The sequence below is a fragment of the Carcharhinus amblyrhynchos genome, chromosome 8, assembly GCF_965287045.1.
Source record: "Carcharhinus amblyrhynchos chromosome 8, sCarAmb.v2.hapA, whole genome shotgun sequence".
In the NCBI taxonomy this organism is placed as follows: Eukaryota; Metazoa; Chordata; class Chondrichthyes; order Carcharhiniformes; family Carcharhinidae; genus Carcharhinus; species Carcharhinus amblyrhynchos.
In genome coordinates, this window is record NC_137331.1 from 55,092,482 (window position 1) to 55,110,647 (window position 18,166).

General features: G+C 40.5%; 1 protein-coding gene across 1 annotated transcript in view; it reads left to right on the forward strand.

Annotated features, from left to right (window-relative positions):
• The window catches only part of trpa1b (transient receptor potential cation channel, subfamily A, member 1b), a 99,731-nt gene extending 83,160 nt beyond the window's left edge, over positions 1-16,571 (forward strand). Inside the window, exons 24-27 of the mRNA XM_080193532.1 lie at positions 9,080-9,148; positions 9,247-9,357; positions 16,255-16,367; positions 16,457-16,571. Of these exons, the coding sequence (XP_080049658.1) occupies positions 9,080-9,148; positions 9,247-9,357; positions 16,255-16,367; positions 16,457-16,571 (408 nt within the window). The remainder of the gene's footprint in view (positions 1-9,079; positions 9,149-9,246; positions 9,358-16,254; positions 16,368-16,456) is intronic.
• Positions 16,572-18,166: the final 1,595 nt, after the last annotated feature.

Genomic DNA, 18,166 nt, shown 5'->3' on the forward strand with positions numbered 1-18,166 from the left:
TTAGAGAGATTAGTGGGTATAATGTGTAGGGATATGGGGGTAGGGCCTGGGTGGGATTGTATTTGGTGCAGACTCGATGGGCCAAAGGGCTCTTTCTGCACTGTAGGGGTTCTATGATTTTTCTATGATTTTACCCACAGCAGGAAAGATCCATGCCTGATCACCATGCCCAGTAAACCCTGGTGAATCTTGGTGCCAGCCTGATGGGGGTGCCTTGTTGATAGGTACCACATGCCCACTAGAGGTATTCCCAACGGGCATGAACCCCTCCTGCGTTCCCTCTCTTTACTTTCCAATCATGCACCTGACCACCCTCTTACCCAAGACCTGGGACTTAACTTGCACTCTAGCACCAAACTGAAGCACATTCCTCTGCAGTCTCTACAGTGGACCCTACTCACAATAGCTTTGCTGGGAGAAGAGAATTACCATTTCCCTGATTGGTCAGAAGCACTCTGAGGTGGTACTTTCTCTTGTTTGAGGAATGAACATCCTTACTCAAGTCAAATAATGGCCCTTCAGCCACTCCAGAGTAAGATAGAAATTGAGTTTAAGGGATTGGAAGGTGGCAAATATTACACCTCTATTCGATAAAAAAGGAAAATAATAGTATAGGAACATAGCTTGACAAGAAAAGACCAAAGTGCATTTAGTTCATAAGAACATAAGAACATAAGAAATAGGAGCAGGAGTAGGCCATCTAGCCCTTCGAGCCTGCCCCGCCATTCAACAAGATCATGGCTGATCTGTCGTGGCTCAGTTCCACTTTCCCGCCCTCTCCCCATAACCCTTAATCCCCTCTCTTATCAAGAACCCATCAACCCGCTTCTTAAAAATATTTATCGAGGCAGCCTCCACCACTTCAACGGGCAGAGAATTCCAGAGATTCACCACCCTTTGAGTGAAGAAGTTCCTCCTCAACTCCGTTCTAAACCGCCTCCCCTTTATCTTGAGGCTGTGCCCCCTAGTCCTACTGTCTTTTTTGAGCGGGAAGAGTCTCTCCACCTCTATCCTATCCATCCCATTCATCATCTTATACGTCTCAATGAGATCTCCCCTCATTCTTCTAAACTCTAACGAGTACAAGCCTAGTTTATTCAGCCTCTCCTCATAGCTCAATCCCCTCAACTCCGGTATCAGCCTAGTAAACCTCCTCTGCACTCCCTCCAGGGCCAAAATATCCTTGCGCAGGTGCGGCGCATCTTCGGCCTGTCTGGTGATGCAATGATGATGAAGTGAAGGCTATTCAGAACACTCCCTATCAATTAGTCTATTATCACACTCTGACATGTCAGCAAAATGATATGTCAATTAATCTTACCTCAGTTTTCAATAAACTTCAAAACAAATATTTTACAAATACAGATTTATGGAAGAAGCTTCAGCCACTGTATATGAAAATCTTGGCTGCTTGCATTCCAATTCACAATAAGCGCTTCCCACTTTGTAAGACTCAGTTTTCAGAGGGAAGCTTTGTAAAATCACATCTCTCAAGTGCATGTTCTGGATTAAATCAGTGATTACTTAAGGTTTCATTTAATCAAAGGAAATCAGCATGGTTAGGGAAAAGGTTGATCCTGTTTGACTAATTGATTATTTTTCAAGATATTCAAGAGAGTGGGTGGCACAGTGGTTAGCACTGCTGCTTCACAGCGCCAGGGACCCAGGTTCTACTCCAGCCTTGGATGACCCATCAATGTGGAGCTTGCATGTTAGCCCCATTTCTGTGTGGGTTTTCTCTGGGTGCTCCAGTTTCCTACTCCATCCCAGAGATGTGTGGGTTAGGTTGATTGGTTGATGCTATATTGTCTCTTAATGTTAGGGGATTAATGGGGTAAATACGTGGAGTTACAGGGATAGAGTCTAGGTGGGATTGCTGTCATTGCAGGCTTGAAGGGCTGCAGAACTCCTTCTGCACTGCAGGTGTTCTGTGATTCTATATTTGGATACAGGAATAAATATTTATATATGAAGTTAAGATGATGTGTGATAGGTGCTATATATAAAATACATAGAAAAATTGTGACACCCATTTTTTGTTGGTACCAGCTTTTTTAGGCATGTGGAGCATGAGTCAAGATTGCTGGAGGTGATACAGACAGAACATAAACGTCATGCTGCCTGCTTGTTTAAATAATTGGAGTGTGTTGCTGAATGGTTGCATGCTCAGCAGTGAGCCCAGGTCGAGTTATAGCTATCCTCCACTTCTTAAATACAGTCTCCATTTCTTGAATGGGGAATGACTCCGGTTGCAGCAGCTGGTGGAACCATCTTCCAAAGTGGAGGAGGGATAAGAGAACCAAAGAGCAGTAGGTCATAGATAGGATTCCTGCTTTTTTGATGTTACTCTGGAGGCCTTAGCCCAGCTGGTGGAAAAGAAGAGAGAAGCCATGTTTCTCTGGGGAAGCAGGAGGCCTTTCAAGTATAAACTGCAGCAGGAATGGATGCAGGCAGCCATGGAGGTCAATCTAAGGAGTATTGCCCTGAGGAACTGGCTGCAAGATGGGAAAAAGTTCAACAATCTCAAATGTGCAAGGTCAGATGGATGAAGAGGGTGGGGAGGAGATAATTAGGTGAGGTCAGGTAATAGAGGGTTACTTGGGGGGGGGGGGTCAGCTGAGGATAGTCAAGGAGGGGCATAGTCGGGTGGTCAGGGGTACACTCAAAGTTGTAGAGGATAGTTGGGGCTGTGAATGGGGATGGAGGGGTTAGTGGGGGATGGGGGTGATCAGTGGATCGAAAAGATCGGGGAAGAGGGTTGGGAAGGTAGTCAGTGTTCATCCAGCAGTAAGGATACTTAAATTGCAAGCAATAAAAGAAGTAACTTCACAAAGTAAATCAATGAAAAAGTTTTAATTAAGAAACATCATTACATTACCACTTGGGCCAGCCCTGGGCCACAAATGCTCCCCACAATTCCCATCTGCTTTCTATTTATCATTGGTTACATTATAATGGTCAGGGATTATAGTTGGGTGGTCCATTTTTCAGGGTCAGAGAAGGGGGTCAGTAGAATAGTGATCCAGGATTCAGAAGTGGTTTAAATCCTTCTAAACTTTTGTGGAGAACTACTCTGCTAAGAGGGTTGGAACTAGGAACTATCCAACATCTTTGACTTTAATGAATAGGGAGGAAAGAGAGGGATACACCCTGAATAAGGGCAATAGGTTTTCTGGTTTTGTTAGGGCATTATTATCAGCACAGGCTTGGAGGGCTGAAGACCCTGTTCCTGTGCTGTACTTTTTGTTCTTAAATTGAAGTTTTGGAAGATTCCAGATATAAGATGGTTGTCTATTGGAAATGTAAACTTCCTAGGCAATTTCCAGACAGTCCTTGGCTGGGGACATCTACAGGGTGCTCAAACATCTTCCGGGGCACCTGCAGGGTACGACTTTCTGAAGACCCAAAGACCTGGGGTCCTTGTAATATGCAGCAAGCCATCAGGAATTCAGAGGCACTCTCTGGAACATATTGTAGGGTTTCCATGGTACATCAAAGGTTGTTGTGAATCATAGTTTAATGAGCCACCTTTTGGAATACGAGGTAAAAGGTTCTCCTCATGCCTCCCCCCATGTTAAGGTATGCCCCTACCAATGTCCATGCCGCTCATACCCTCCCATGTCAAGATATGCTTCCCAAATAGAGGACTTCCACAGTACCTTCATCGCAGTGTGAATGTAAACCTACTTGTGACTAATACATAAACTTTTCAATAACCCATATGGCTTTCCATACCCCCTGTACTAAGTTACAGCACTTCTATGCCCATTCGTTTGCTATGTGCTGTATAGAAGCAATTAACTGTATAGTGACACAAGGATGTATCAAAGGCTTAAAAGATCTACTGTAACATTACACTTTGTTTAAAAAAACTCTTAATTGCAGCTTGGTAAAAGTGCCAACCTTCCAAACCCATTAAAGTATCAATAGCTGAAGCTGCAAGCACTTTATCTTGTGTAAATAAACATTGATGCTGTCAATTTCAATCAGAGAGCTAGCTGTTAATCAAGCAATGTTTGTCCAGGGGTTTTAGTACTCTAATGGATGTCTGAGCTTTCAGCCATGAATGCATAAGAAGGCTTGACTCCGAGCCCAAGAATCCATTATGTTGCTGGAAGATTTTAACCACAAAATTTGGATGCATGGGCCCATTAATTTCAACATCAGTTTATCTCCCAAATGGTATCCACAGTATGTGCACATGGTTGTGGTAGATGACGTTTTGACGAGTGGGTCCAAAAGGAGCTTCAACTGGAAATATGCTGAATAAGCAGATCATAATATCAATTAACATATAACTTTGATAGCAATATGAGCTCAACGCCCTAGTTAACACAAATCTTGCCAGATTGAATATACATTCAGCAGCAAGAAGAACACCTACAACAACACTAGTTATAGGAAACACCAGCTAATTTCAGTTTAGTTGCTGATCGATACTAGTTCTCACTTGAAGCAGTCGTCATCACTTCAGTGAAAAACTATAGCAGCCATGAGATGAGGACATGGTTGGGGATCTCCTCCTCTGTCTATGTTTTCTCATGTCTTACCACACTGAAAAGACACAAGTGCTGATAATCCCTTAAGACTACTGAACTGTTTTGTGAGAAGGATGGAGTTGCAAACACTTAATATTTTCATTGGAAATGTGTGACATCACCCTTTGACATCATATAAGTGTACAGATATTATTTTCAGTGAGGTTGACATCACATGAATGTAAATCTCAGAAAGGAAGACCATCATTGGTAGGATGGCTATGCCTTGACATAAAAGGATTCATATATACATAATCAAAATACTTTCAGTTCACCAAAACATTCACGCAAACATAAAATGTTTTAGCTATGTTTTCACAGTGGTTGCATACCCATAACCCAATATTTCTTAATTTTCCTAACCTTACACTATGCCGGGGTGCAGCCCCGACATCAGCAACATATGTGGAGGCAGTCTACTAAGTGCTATGCCTTGATATTTTTGAGTTTGACAGATCCTTTGGTAGCCTGAGGTCTGGAAGGCACTAAGCTGATAGGGGTCTCCTGCTCAAGGGCAGAAACACCCTCCTTGCCCTGAGCAACTGGAGTGGATGGGGTCACAGAAGGGAACTCGCAATGCCTACACAGCCTTGGAGTGTGTTGAGAGGAGCCACCAAGATATCCAACATAATGCTTAGATAGGTGCCTAAGGGCTTATTCAAAGAACAAAGAACATCACAGCACAGGAAACAGGCCTTCGGCCCAACAAGCCCGTGCCACCATTTTAACATTGTGAGTGCCCTCTTCTACCTATGACCTTTGTCTACTCCTATTGGATTCCACAATAAAGGAATTATAACCAGATTGAGGGACACCTAATTTAGGGACAATTTGTTAACACCAATTCCTTACTTCAGGATCAGAATGGGCATCTGGACAGAAGTCAAGAGGCTTCATCACCCTCTTACCTTCACATTGATGATGCCCACCAATGCATGTGGCCATAGAGTCCAGGGTTGAGCGCAAACCCAACAAAATCTGCTAGACCAAGCTTTTCTTGATGGTCGTCAACCTTCCCACTACCATGTTCTCCAGTAGGTGAGCCCAGCCTAATTTGGAATTATGCTCCACTGAGATGTGTGTGTCCCTGCATTGGTGGAAAATTGTGGTGAGCACAGTGACCATTTTCCTCAACTTCTTCATCTCACCTGGCCTGGGAGATAAGATTTATGTTGGCCTGGTTGTGGGCCTTGATCTGCAGGTGCCTAAAGGAAAAAGAAGAGTGTTAGTTCATGAACATATGGATTACAAGGTTGCATGTCACTCAGTTATTGTCAGGATGTGATGAACTGATGGAGGTGTAATCTATACCAGGTTGCTGAGACAATCCAATTTTCCCTGCCCTCACCAGCAACTTAGAGGCATCACAGAATCTCACAGTGCAGAAGATGCCCTTCAGCCCATCAATCTGCACTGACACACGAGAGACACTTCACCTACTTACCTAGTCCCATTTAACAGCACTTAGCCCATAGCTTGTATGCTATGATGTGTCGTGTGCTCATCCAAGCACTTTTTACAGGATGTGAGGCAACTCGCCTCATCAACTCACCTCTATCACTCTCCCAGGCAGCACATTCCAGACTGTCACCAACTTCTGGGTAAAAAGATTTTTCCTCGCATTCCCCTTAAACCACCTCCCTGCTCAGATTGAACTTATGTCCCCTCGTGACTAATCCTTCAACTAAGGGAAACAGCTTATCTACTCTGTACGTGCCCCTCATAATGTTGTGCATTTTGATCAGGTCCCATCTCATCTTCTCTGCTCCAACGAAACCAAATCAAGCTTTTCCAAACTCTATTTGTTACTTAGATGTTGCCTGGGACGGAACATTTTGGTGAATCTCCTATACACCTGCTCCAGTGCAATCACATGCTTCCGATAATGTGGCGACCAGAACTGCACACAATGCTCCAAATGTGACCTCACCAAAATTCTATACAGCTCCAACATGACCTCTCTGCTTTTGTAATCTATGCTTCAATTGATAAAGGCATGTATCCCATTTGTCTTTTCACCATTCCACTAACGTGCCCTTGGGAGAAAGTGATTTTCACTGGAGGGGCATGGGTGCAAGCTACCGTCAGGTCAGTCCATCTGGAAGAAAGCTCAGAGACAATCATATAGGCTGCTGGCTGCAAAGATGGGCTGTTTAATAGGCCTGCCTTGGTATATGGGTTTTTGTCCCAGATATAATAAAAGCAGAAAGGTTCCCCCGGCCTCACTCTTTATATCCACTCACACACTCCCCATGCCACTTCATGCCCCCACTCAATCCCAGATAAAAGTAAATTAATGCAGATGCTGGCATCACAAAACCAAAAGAGAAAATGCTGAAAAATCTCAGCAGGTCTGGCAGCTTTAGGGAGAGAAAAGAGCTGACGTTTCAAGTCCAGATGATCCTTTCAGATTCCAGCATCTGGAACTTTGACAAAAGGTCACCTGGACTCAAAACATCAGTTTTTTTTCTCTCCTTACAGATGCTGCCAGACCTGTTGGGATTTTCCAGTATTTTCTTTCTTGACCCCCACAGGTCATGCCCCCATCTCCATCCCAAGCAATGCCTTGGGCTTTTCGTGCCTGCCATGCCACGCTTTTTTTGTGAAGTAAAGTTTCTTCATGTGTTTATAGATCATAGAATACATCATAGAACCCTACAGTGCAGAAAGAGGCCCTTCAGCCCATCGAGTCTGCACTGAACACAATCCCAGTCAGGCCCTACCCCCATATCCCTACATTAATCCCCTACACTAATCCCTCTAACCTATGCATCCCTAAGGGGCAATTTCTTAGCATGGCCAATCAACCTAACCTGCACATCTTTGGTGGGTGTTTTTATTATAATCAACAATTTATGAGTAGTAATCCAGTGATGTTTTATTTTATTGAGTTTTATTAAAATAGCAGATATTATCACTCTTGGGCGTTGTTAAAAGATATAAAAAAGACCACAGGGTGGGCCTGTAGAACTTAAATGGGGGACAGTTTATTCCATATCTTTACAGCTTCATTGTCAATCCCAGACTGAGCCTCACCTGACCTGCACTTCTAAAGGGGCAGCATACATCCAACCACACACTTAACAGTTTTCTCACAAAATGTAAGCATTTTCTCTGAGAGTGTCTAGTCCATTACCTGTGGGTAATTTGATTTAAATAACTGATGTTACTTTAAAAAAACTATGCAAAATCATTTATTGGTGTATTGGTATACAGTAATCAGTTCTTAGTAAATCATTCTGTTTTTTAGTGTTTCAAAGGTGTCTATTAATATCTTTGCACCCAAAATGCAACTTAATTTGAAGAAGCTTCACAAGTGTCAACAACTGGGCCTAATTAGCAAAAGCTTTGTATGATGATTAACTCAATCTGGGGAAGATATATCCAGTATAAAGATGAGGCTAAATTCGAGTGTGTGTTTTTTTTTGAAAGCAAAAAAGTTCATAGTTTGCTCTGAATAAAACCTGCACATGAAATTCCTTAATCTTTTGCATTGGCTTAGCTGATTTAGGGTGAATTACATTGGAAAAAACCAGAACAGCCTAGCTGAAATTCTACCCTGAAATTCCATTTACAAAGGAATTGGATGAATAATTGCAAATTAAGAATATGAGCATTTTTTTTCTCATTCATGGGATGAGGGTGTTGCTGGCTGGGCCAGCATTTATTGCCCATCCTTAACTGCCCTTGAACTGAATAGTTTGCTTGGCGATTTCAGAGGGCATTTAAAAGTCATCCATATTGCTGTGGGTCTGGTGTCATTCAGATGGCATATTTCCTTCCCTAAAGGACATTAGTGAACCAGGCGGGTGCTTTTATTACAATCAACAATGCTTCATGGTCATCATTAAATTTTAATTCCACATTTTTTTTAAATGCAAATTTCACCATCTACTGTGGTGGGATTCAAACCCTATCCCATATAGAATTATCCTGGGTCACTGAATTACTAGTCCAGTGACAATACCATTGCACCACCACTTCCCCAAATGACACAAAAACAGGAAAAAGGGAGCAGAGTAAATACCTCCAGTTAATACTAAAACAGCCACCTTCCATGGTGCCAATCTGCAAACCTATCTTTTTGGTTTCTCTCACTGTGCACCAAAAACAAAGAAATTATGAAGCATGTAATTTGAACTTATAATCTTAAAGCTTATTTATTAGTCACAAGTAAGGTTTACATTAACACTGCAATGAAGTTACTGTGAAATTCCTTTAATTGCCACAGTCTGGCACCTGTCAGGTCAATGGACCTGACCAGCACATCTTTCAGAACATGGGAGGAAACCGGAGCCCCTGGAGGAAACCCACACAAACACACGGAGAATGTGCAAACTACACACAGTCAGTGATCCAAGCTGGGAATTGAACCCTAGTCCCTGGGCCGTGAAGCAGCAATGCTAACCACTGTGCAACTGTGCTGCCCCAATCTTATAAGTGAGACTGCTACTGAGAAAGTTGATGCACAGCTTATGTTTGAAAGTCAAGTATTGATGAGGATCTGCACAATTTCTGATTATCTTTTATTTTGAAATTAGATTGGTTTAGCAGTGGGAGACATAGCTGAAGTCCAAAGAACTGCATCCTTAAAAAGGATTGCAATGCAGGTTAGTCTTCATGACTCAGTGAAGTTTATTCAATCTTTCTGAAGAATGTAGCAGTAACATACAAACATTTCTACTGCAAATCAATTCTATTTTTATAGATTTCTCTTCACACCAGTTTGGAAAAGAAACTTCCCTATTGGTTTCTTAATCGAGTTGACCATGAGAAAATAACAGTATATCCTAACAAGCCATGTGGCACTGTCATTCAGGTATGTGAAAGACTGCAACAAGTTCATTAATCTTTCATGGGACAGATGAAAGAATTGAGAAATATAGCATGGAAGTGGGTAAACGTTCTTAATTTTGTTCCTAAGGATGCAAATATTCTAAATGCTGCAGCCAGTGACACTGGAATAAATTTTTGTCTGCATTGGAAATAATCTGGCAAAGCTGATTCTTCACTCATACGGAACTTGCCAATTTTCATTCAGTTAAATTGACTTCTTTGAAGCAAATAGAAAAGAAAACCAGGCGGGGTGTATACAAGCTGCCAATTCAGACTTATTCATGTTACACCCCATCTAAAACCAATAGCACCCACCCTTGATCCCATTCTCCACCTTGAAGTTTAAGAAGGAATGACCATTCCATTTAACGCCTAATCAATTCAGAAATGCATTACAAAAATGTAACACTTTTCCCTATTTGACATAAAATAAAGATACTGCTTTTGTCACAATATAAAACTTAGACAACAAAAATCCAGTAATCCATTTGTTTAGTTTATTAATTGAATATTTGTTGGTTTTGTAGACATTCCAAGAAAGAAGCATGTGAATCTTTCAGAATTATCAACAATAATAATTTATATTGTAACTTTAACATAATGAAGGCAGTTCATAGAAATGTAATTAGACATTAAGCCATACAAGGTGATATTGGTCAGATAAAAAAAACTTGGTCAAAGAAATTGCTTTTAAGAACATCATAAAGCAAAAAAGAGAAGATGAAGAGGCAAATAAATTAAAGAGAGAATTCCAGAAATTAGCGCCTAGGCAACTGAAGGCATGGCAATCAATGATAGAGCCATTAAAATCTCAAAGGTTCAAAGGTGAGAGTTAGATGAGTGCAAATACCTTGGAGGATTGTGTGACTGGAGAAGATTACAGTGATAATTACATAGAAGAATTTGAAAATATGGTTGAGAAACTTGACCAGGAGCCTCATTTAGGTCAGTGGGCAGACATGTGATAGAGAATGAAACTTGATGCAAGTAAGGGCACGAGCAACAGAGCTTTGAATGACCCAAAATTTATGGAGGACAAAATCTGAGAGACCAGTGTATTAGAATTGTCAAGTCTAAAATTAAGAAAAGCATTAATGAGGGTTTCAGCTGCAGATAAACTGAGGTGGTGGCAAATAGTATTGAGGCAGAAACAGGCATTCTTAATGATGCTGTTGATGTGGTCAGAAGCTCATTTTGAGGACAACTAAAGCACCGAGTCTATGCATAGCCTGGTTTAGACCCTAGCAAGTGCCATGAAAAGGGATACAGTCAATAGCTAGGGACTGGAGTTTGGATCAATTTCCCGATATTTAATTCAAGTGAATTTCTGCTCATCCAGTACTGGATGTCAGAAAAGCATCAATAATTTATCAACAGTAGAGGAATTGAGTGAGGCAATGGGGAGATGGAGGTTGGTTGTGTCAGTGAAAATTAATGCTGAAAATTAATGCTGTATTTTCCGATGATGTTGATCAGTGCATTAATGCATCTGTGCCATGCTTTTCACTCACAATAAATAATTCACTGGATTTTTTTTAGTATGCTAGTTTCTATGACGTACAGAACAAGATAAATCAATGGATGGTGATTCATTTTAGTAGGAAGAATATGGAGAAACAGTATAAAATAAAGGGACAAACTCAAAAGGAGGTGTGGGAACAGAGGGATCTCGGTGCACATGTACGTTAGTCATTGAAGGTGGCAGAGCATCTTGAGAAAGCAGTTAATAAAGCATATGGTATCTTAGGTTTTATTAATAGCAGCATTGAGCACAAGAGTAAGGAGGCCATGTTGAACTTGTAAAACACTAGTTTGCCCTCATCTGGAGTACTATGTCCAGTTCTGGGTGCCATACTTGAGAAAGGATGGCTGGTATTTTACCACCTCACTCTGGTGAGGCTCGTAAAATCCCGTCCAAGGCCAACGGAGAATTCCATTCTGTGAGTCGCTTGGGGTGGGCATACCAGCAAAACATTGGCCGATGTGAAGGCATTGCAGAGAGCATAGAGGAGATTCACAAGAATGATTCGAGGGATAAAGAACTGTAGTTAAGAGGATAGATTGGAGAAGTTGTGGTTGTTTTCCTTGGTGAAAAGAGGATTGAGAAGACACTTGTTAGAGACAAGTTCCCTTGGAGTACGAACAGGGTAAATAGTGAGCAGATGGAGCATCAAGAACTAGAGGGCATAGATTCAAAATAATTGGTAAAATGAGTAAAAGTGATGTGAGGAAATTATTTTTTCAGAGAGTGGATGGAGTCTGGAATGAACTTCCTGAGATGGTGGTGGTGACGGCAGGTTTAATCGAAGGAATTGGATTGCTATTGTGCAAGGTTACGAGGATAAGGTAGGGATGTAGGTAGACTATTCTTAGAGAGCTAGTGCAGACTCGATAAGGTGAATGACCTCCATCTGAACTATAAAAATTCTGTGATTCTACTGTCAATTCTTAAAATTGCACAGCTGAAATCTGAAAAATTCTTAAGAAAAATTTAATGTTGTATAAAGTTAAAAGATTTGTATTTCTTTGTTTCTTCAAACTGGCTGTTCTTTCCATGCAAATATTTCTGGGCATGCAATACAGAGACGACAGGAAACTACATAGAGTGGGTACATACACTGATATTTCTTTCAAATGTTCTGTTATTACATGATGTACTGTAACATTAATTCATCTTAATGTCAATTTGAGTCCCAGAACAGAATTCTATTGTCTCCTTCTAAACCATTTTATTTAAGTGAGAATGAGAGAAATGACAAATTGAACTTTGCAATTTGATTTGATTTATTATTGTCAGATGTATTAGTATTCAGTGAAAAGCATTGTTTCTTGTGGGCTATACAGACAAAGCATACAGTTCATAGAGTACATAGAGGAGAAGGAAGGAGAGGATGCAGAATTAGTGTTGCAGTCATAGTCAGAAGGTAAAGAGAGATCAACTTAATATAAGGCAGTTCCACTCAAAAGTCTGATGGTAGCAGGGAAGAAGCTGTTCTTGAGTTGGTTGGTACATGACCTCTGACCTTTGTATCTGGAAAAGAGTATGTCCTGGGTGCATGGGATCCTTGATTATGCTGGCTATTTTTCCAAGGCATTGGGAAGTGTAGACGGAGTCAGTGGATGGGAGGCTGGTTTGCATGATGGACTGGGCTAAGTTCGCAGCACTTTGTAGTTTCTTGTGGTCTTGGTCAGAGCAGGAGCCATACCAAGCTGACAAGCCAAGCGATATTCCACTGTTTATACATCGTAGGAATGATGACATCAAAGCAAATAGGGGTAAATATTACCTTTGGGTGACTGGTGGAAGACACCAGACAGCTGACTGAAAAAACAAGTGGAAGGCCTGGTACATTACTACATCTCTGGGCATCACACAACAGTCAGCCTCTTAAAACTCAAAGCTCAATCAGGCTAGCAGGATGATAGATCTGGAGTGGTAGTTGAGAGCTAGGCTTTGTAAGTACAGTAATAATCACTGTATGGCTGCCAGATGGTTGGGGCTGCTTGGAGACCAGTGACAAATTCAGATTCAAAGTGTAAATACTGATGGAGGAATTGCCGTCCACCACTGAGATCCATCTGGGAACATTAAGGAGGTGATCCTACCAAAAGGTTTTAGGTCCCAAATGAGTGTAAACATGGGATAGTTTCAGATGCGTTTTTTTTGGCAAGGCCACAAGTCTGATCATATGCTACTCTGTTCAAAATGTAATGCTAAATCTGTTTCCCACCAGTTGGGGGAGGGGCAGGAACTAAACTCACCTGAAAGCTGGCAGCTGACAATAGAGATTGAAATTGCATATGCACAAATCTCGCTGTTCTGTGCAACAAAACAGAGACATCTGTCAGTCACCTCCACCTACCTAACCAGTGTCCTCACACCATCGCTGACCTCCCCAGCTGATTATCTAGCCTCCCCCACCCACCTGCTGGCCTGGCCAATTGCCCATCTCCCTCCACCCTGTCCTGGTCTATCATCAGGTGCAGTGTGTACAGCTTCCACCTCTTTCCCCCGTCCAATCTGCACTACAGAGTGCACAACTCCCCCACCCCGATCCCAATCTGGTTGACTGCCAGTTGTAGAGTGTGCAGCTTCTCCACCCCTCCATCCCAGTTGAAAAATGTACATTTTTCCACTGCTCACCTCCCTTTTTTAGACCCTGTCCTCCTCAGGCCCCACCATCTTGGTATTACCCTCCTCCCCCCATCTTCGAACTCTCGGGGGGCCTCAACGACCTTTGGTCCTACCAGTGAGGCCATCATGACAGGGCTTCGTACATGATCCTCATCAATAAGGACCTTCAGCAACAAGATTGCTAAGGCAAGTGAGCCCGGACGATTGTGTCTAATAGTCCAGTGCTCAATATTTAAATTCTATTCAAAAGAAATTTAAATATTATAATCCATCTCGCACCTGGATTTCACTGGATATCTAGGCCTGGTAAGATCCCAATAGGCAAGAAATCCAGTGAAAACCCAATTTTTTTTGCCTCCCTTGTGATCTTACTGGCTCACTCCACCCGTCAACTGGTGGGACGAGAAGATAAGATTGCCCCCGTCTGAATTACAAACATTAGTGCTTCTGATAGACATTGAATTTGGCTGAATTAACACACAAATTCATCATCATTTTGTGAAGAATTAGTACAAAATAATTAGCCTGTGAAACACTTATTGCATTTTAATGTAGCACATTGTACATTTAAATGCTTTAGATATATCTGACAGAAATGATGAAATGCTTTTTGGCTGAAACCCAGTATTAATGAACAGATTAGGAACACTAACATCAATGGGTTAGACTTCCTTGCATCTGTCCATGTTTGAACAGATGCTTAAAGATTTAAAAATTCCAGGGTTCTTGTCCTCATTCCCACCTGGGATAAGGCTGTGGGTAGTGAGGTTGCACTCAGCAATCTTCCCCTTGCCTATTCCATTTCAGTGGTGAACATTTTAAACCCCCCACTATTTCTATGGAGTGGTGTCCATTTTGTTAGGAGACACATGATTCCCACCTCAAGAAAGAAAATCTGGCCCAATGTCTTTGATCCCTGCCATAAACTCCTTAGCCGAGCCATTCATTCTATCTCATTCTCGAGCTACTTGTTTGAAATAAACCAGACTATTTACAATCTCAGCAATACGTTAATTTACATCCTTGTGCTCAAATTCTTCCATGGCCTCACCCGCTCCTTACCACTGTAACCCTGGCCAGCCCACAAACCTGTTGAGAACTGTTGGAGTAGGTTAGAGGAATTTTAAATAAACAGGGATTTAAGTCACTAATAAAATACTAGCAGTAAGTGAAATGACCTCAGATCACACTCTCAGTCTAACAGAGGAACTGTCTACATGAACACAAGTAAGAAATATAAATAAGTATTAGATATGAACAAGTAGTTCTGGTTGAAACATGTATTTTGGTATTTTAAATGTATTAACTGTATTTTATAAAATATAATTGTGCACTTTAGCCAAGGGCAGACTGCTGCAAAAGATAATGGAATGAAGCCTTAACAGACAGGACCACATTCTTTAGAAACATGAAACCTCAGAATATGCACGTTCTTATGAGTGAAAATTGCTAGCAGTAAGATTCTCAGGGCTACTTATGAATAGGATTTTTCACACTATTCAGATAAGACAGCCCTCTTCTCAAAGTGAGAATGTACTTCTGTCTGCTTCGGCCATCGATGTAAGCAAGAGTTGGCGGGAACCTTAACTTTGACTTTTGTAGTTAAGCATTAGGGGTTATGAGACAACAAAGGAAGAAGCATCAGCGATAGGAGGAGGAAGCATTGGATTCTGCAGACTAATGAAATCCCATGATGTCAGAGAATAGAATGCAATTGGTTAAAGTATGTGACAAGTGTTATTAATGATTAATTTATATTGAAGATGATTTGATCATATCAAATTGTCCTACCTTTCATTAGTTATGAAAAATACATAATTGATCAATCTGTGCATTGTAACCTCAGTTATATTGGAAAGCTCAGAGCCATCTCTTTTAGAGAGGCATTGGACTAACCAATGTTATCTCTTCCTTTGATCGTTGGTTAATAAAGATGCATCTTTAACTGGGACACTAGCTTTCATGCATCTTTGATGTTTTGGTGATACCTAACCTCCAGAGAACCCCACAACAAAAACTCTATGTCCTTCAAATTTGGCTTGTTGTGCAACCTAATTTATTTTGGTTCATTAGCTATGGCCACAACATCTATACTTTGGAATTTCCATTCTAAACCTCTCCCCCACTTCTTTTTCAAAAATACCCTACTCTCTACATCAAGTTTTTGATCACCAGGCCTACTTTGTGTTAAATTGTGTCCAGTAATGTTCATGTGAAGTACTTTGGAAGGTTTTTCTGTGTGGAAGGTATATAAATTGAAGTTTTTGTATATATTTTTCCTGTTAGAGTAAGACCAGAGAGTAAAATGGAACAGAATATTCTGGAATGGCAATTCAGGTCATATAACAGTTCCAATCCTTGAGCCTGCATTCATGCCTATCCTCCTCCTATTACTGTGTACCAGTAAAGAATTTTACACACTTCCCACATGCAATTCCCACACTTGCTTAACAATTATGCACAAAGTCATCCTCCATTAGCATGAAACTTCAGGTTCTATGCACAATTTTTGTCCACTTATTTATTACAATCAAGTTTCATTGAATTTATTTGTCCCATCTAATATGCACAATTCCGCTCAAATAACATGACTGGATTTAAAAATCTGTTGTACTGCTCAACTGGATGGAAGATTTTGGAGCTTGCAAGCCAAGTGGGAGTGCAACTTGAGTTATAGCTTGAAGGTCTAACTGTTATTACAAAGTGCAATGGGAACATATTGGTTAAAGCTACTTCTCTTTGCAGACTTTGTTGAGGAGTTTTTCAGGACCGCAACTCTCTGACACATCCATTGAGTTGAAGAATAATGGAACTGATCACAAAAGATTTGAAGTACAACTGGAGAAACAGAAGCACAGGTCCATAATCATCAATTATAAATTCAGACGATGTTTCATTGAAATCATACTTTGCTATGCTGATTCATTTCACCTTGCTAAATTTGCAGGTTGAAGGACATTTCAGCAACAATGCGGAAGCAACATGAGCTCCTTATGCTCATCAGCCAAAAAATGGGAATTCATTTTGAGACCGGAGAGCAAGACCATGAAGAATGTGAATAAGAGAGACAAAAATCAAAAGGCAACAGGAGGAAGGCGGGTGGAGAGATTGGGATCTGGTGTTCAAACTGATGTGTTTAATCAGACAGAATACATTCATAGTTCAGACACTCTTCACGCTGAATCTCAGCATAAATGGATGCTTTTTATCGGATGGTTTTTAAATAATACTACAATCATTTGATGAGCAAAGCAAAAGTGCAGTGTTTCTGTCTAAATTTCAATTTAAATTGACTTGCTTAGTATCCATATAACAGGGTAAAAATGAAAGAAAATTCCTTTAACATATAATAGTGCAAAAATGTTGCTATATTCAACATCAAATGTGTGCATGTTAGGCTGTGCTTACTTTAACTGTTGTCATGTTGGCCAGTGTTTTACAAATCTGCATTAAGCATTGTGTGTTTGGATTCTGGCATTATATCTTTCAAAGTAAACACAATTATTCAGAAATAACAATTAAGATAGTATAGAATTACTTGACAATATGCTAAACTTATTATTGGGGCTAATGTCCAAATAGTATAAATTCTATCTGTGCTACAATACACATGTACTTTATTTGAACTGTAATTTGCCCTTTCATTACAGGTTCGTACTGATTTTCATTCTGCCGTAACTGAGGGTCTCGGAGAAATATAAGGAGCAGAAAGAGGGGGTGAATTTCCTTGGGGGTTCTTCTTGTTGGCTGTAGGTTTGCTGCACGAGGCTTTGGAATCCTGAAAAAACAATGTAAACTGATATATTATTCTGAATATCAGCACTGATTGAGCAAAATTCTGGAACTGCAGCATATTATTAATTTATTAAACCAAAGGAAAGTTTGAGGGAATCAGATAGTATAAAGGATCTATCAATCACATCTTGATGAGGCCAACATAAGATATGTTGTTAAAACATAGAGGGTGGGATTTTATGGCCTTGCTCGTACCATAACCATAGAATTCCGTCCAAGATCAACGTAAGTTTCCATTATCCATCCCTCACTCGCTCCAATTCCCAGGGCAGGCGGGGTAACAACATTCTGACCATAGTTATCTTTAAATGAGGAAATAGATGCAATTAAAGATTGTTCAACTAAATTTATGTGTTTTGTGGAGTTGTTTTAATGTGACTTATCTTGTCCCATCTGTTACACAAAATAACGCTCACACTATTCTACCATAAATTTTGTAATGTTGTCTAGCTTAGGAACATAGAAGCAGATGGCCATGTAGCCTATACAGTAATTCAATTCAATGGTTGATCTGTATAGTATCTAAACTCCATTTACCTGCCTTTTGATCCACATCCTTTGATACCTTACACAACCAATACCAACCCATTTCAGGCTTGTAACACTTTAATTGATTCAGAATCCATAGATTGGGAGAGCAACTTCCTGATTTCATTTGTAAATAACCTCGTTCTTGAGATTGTGTCTTCTTCTGGATTCCCATACCAAAGGCAATATTTTATTTTGCATGAATTCCTTAATCATTTTAAATATTTTGATTAGATTACTCCTTGACCTTCTGAACATTATGTAATGTAAATCATGTTTATGCAACCTATTAACATAATTTAGCTTTTTAAACCTTGGTGTATCTGGATTCTTT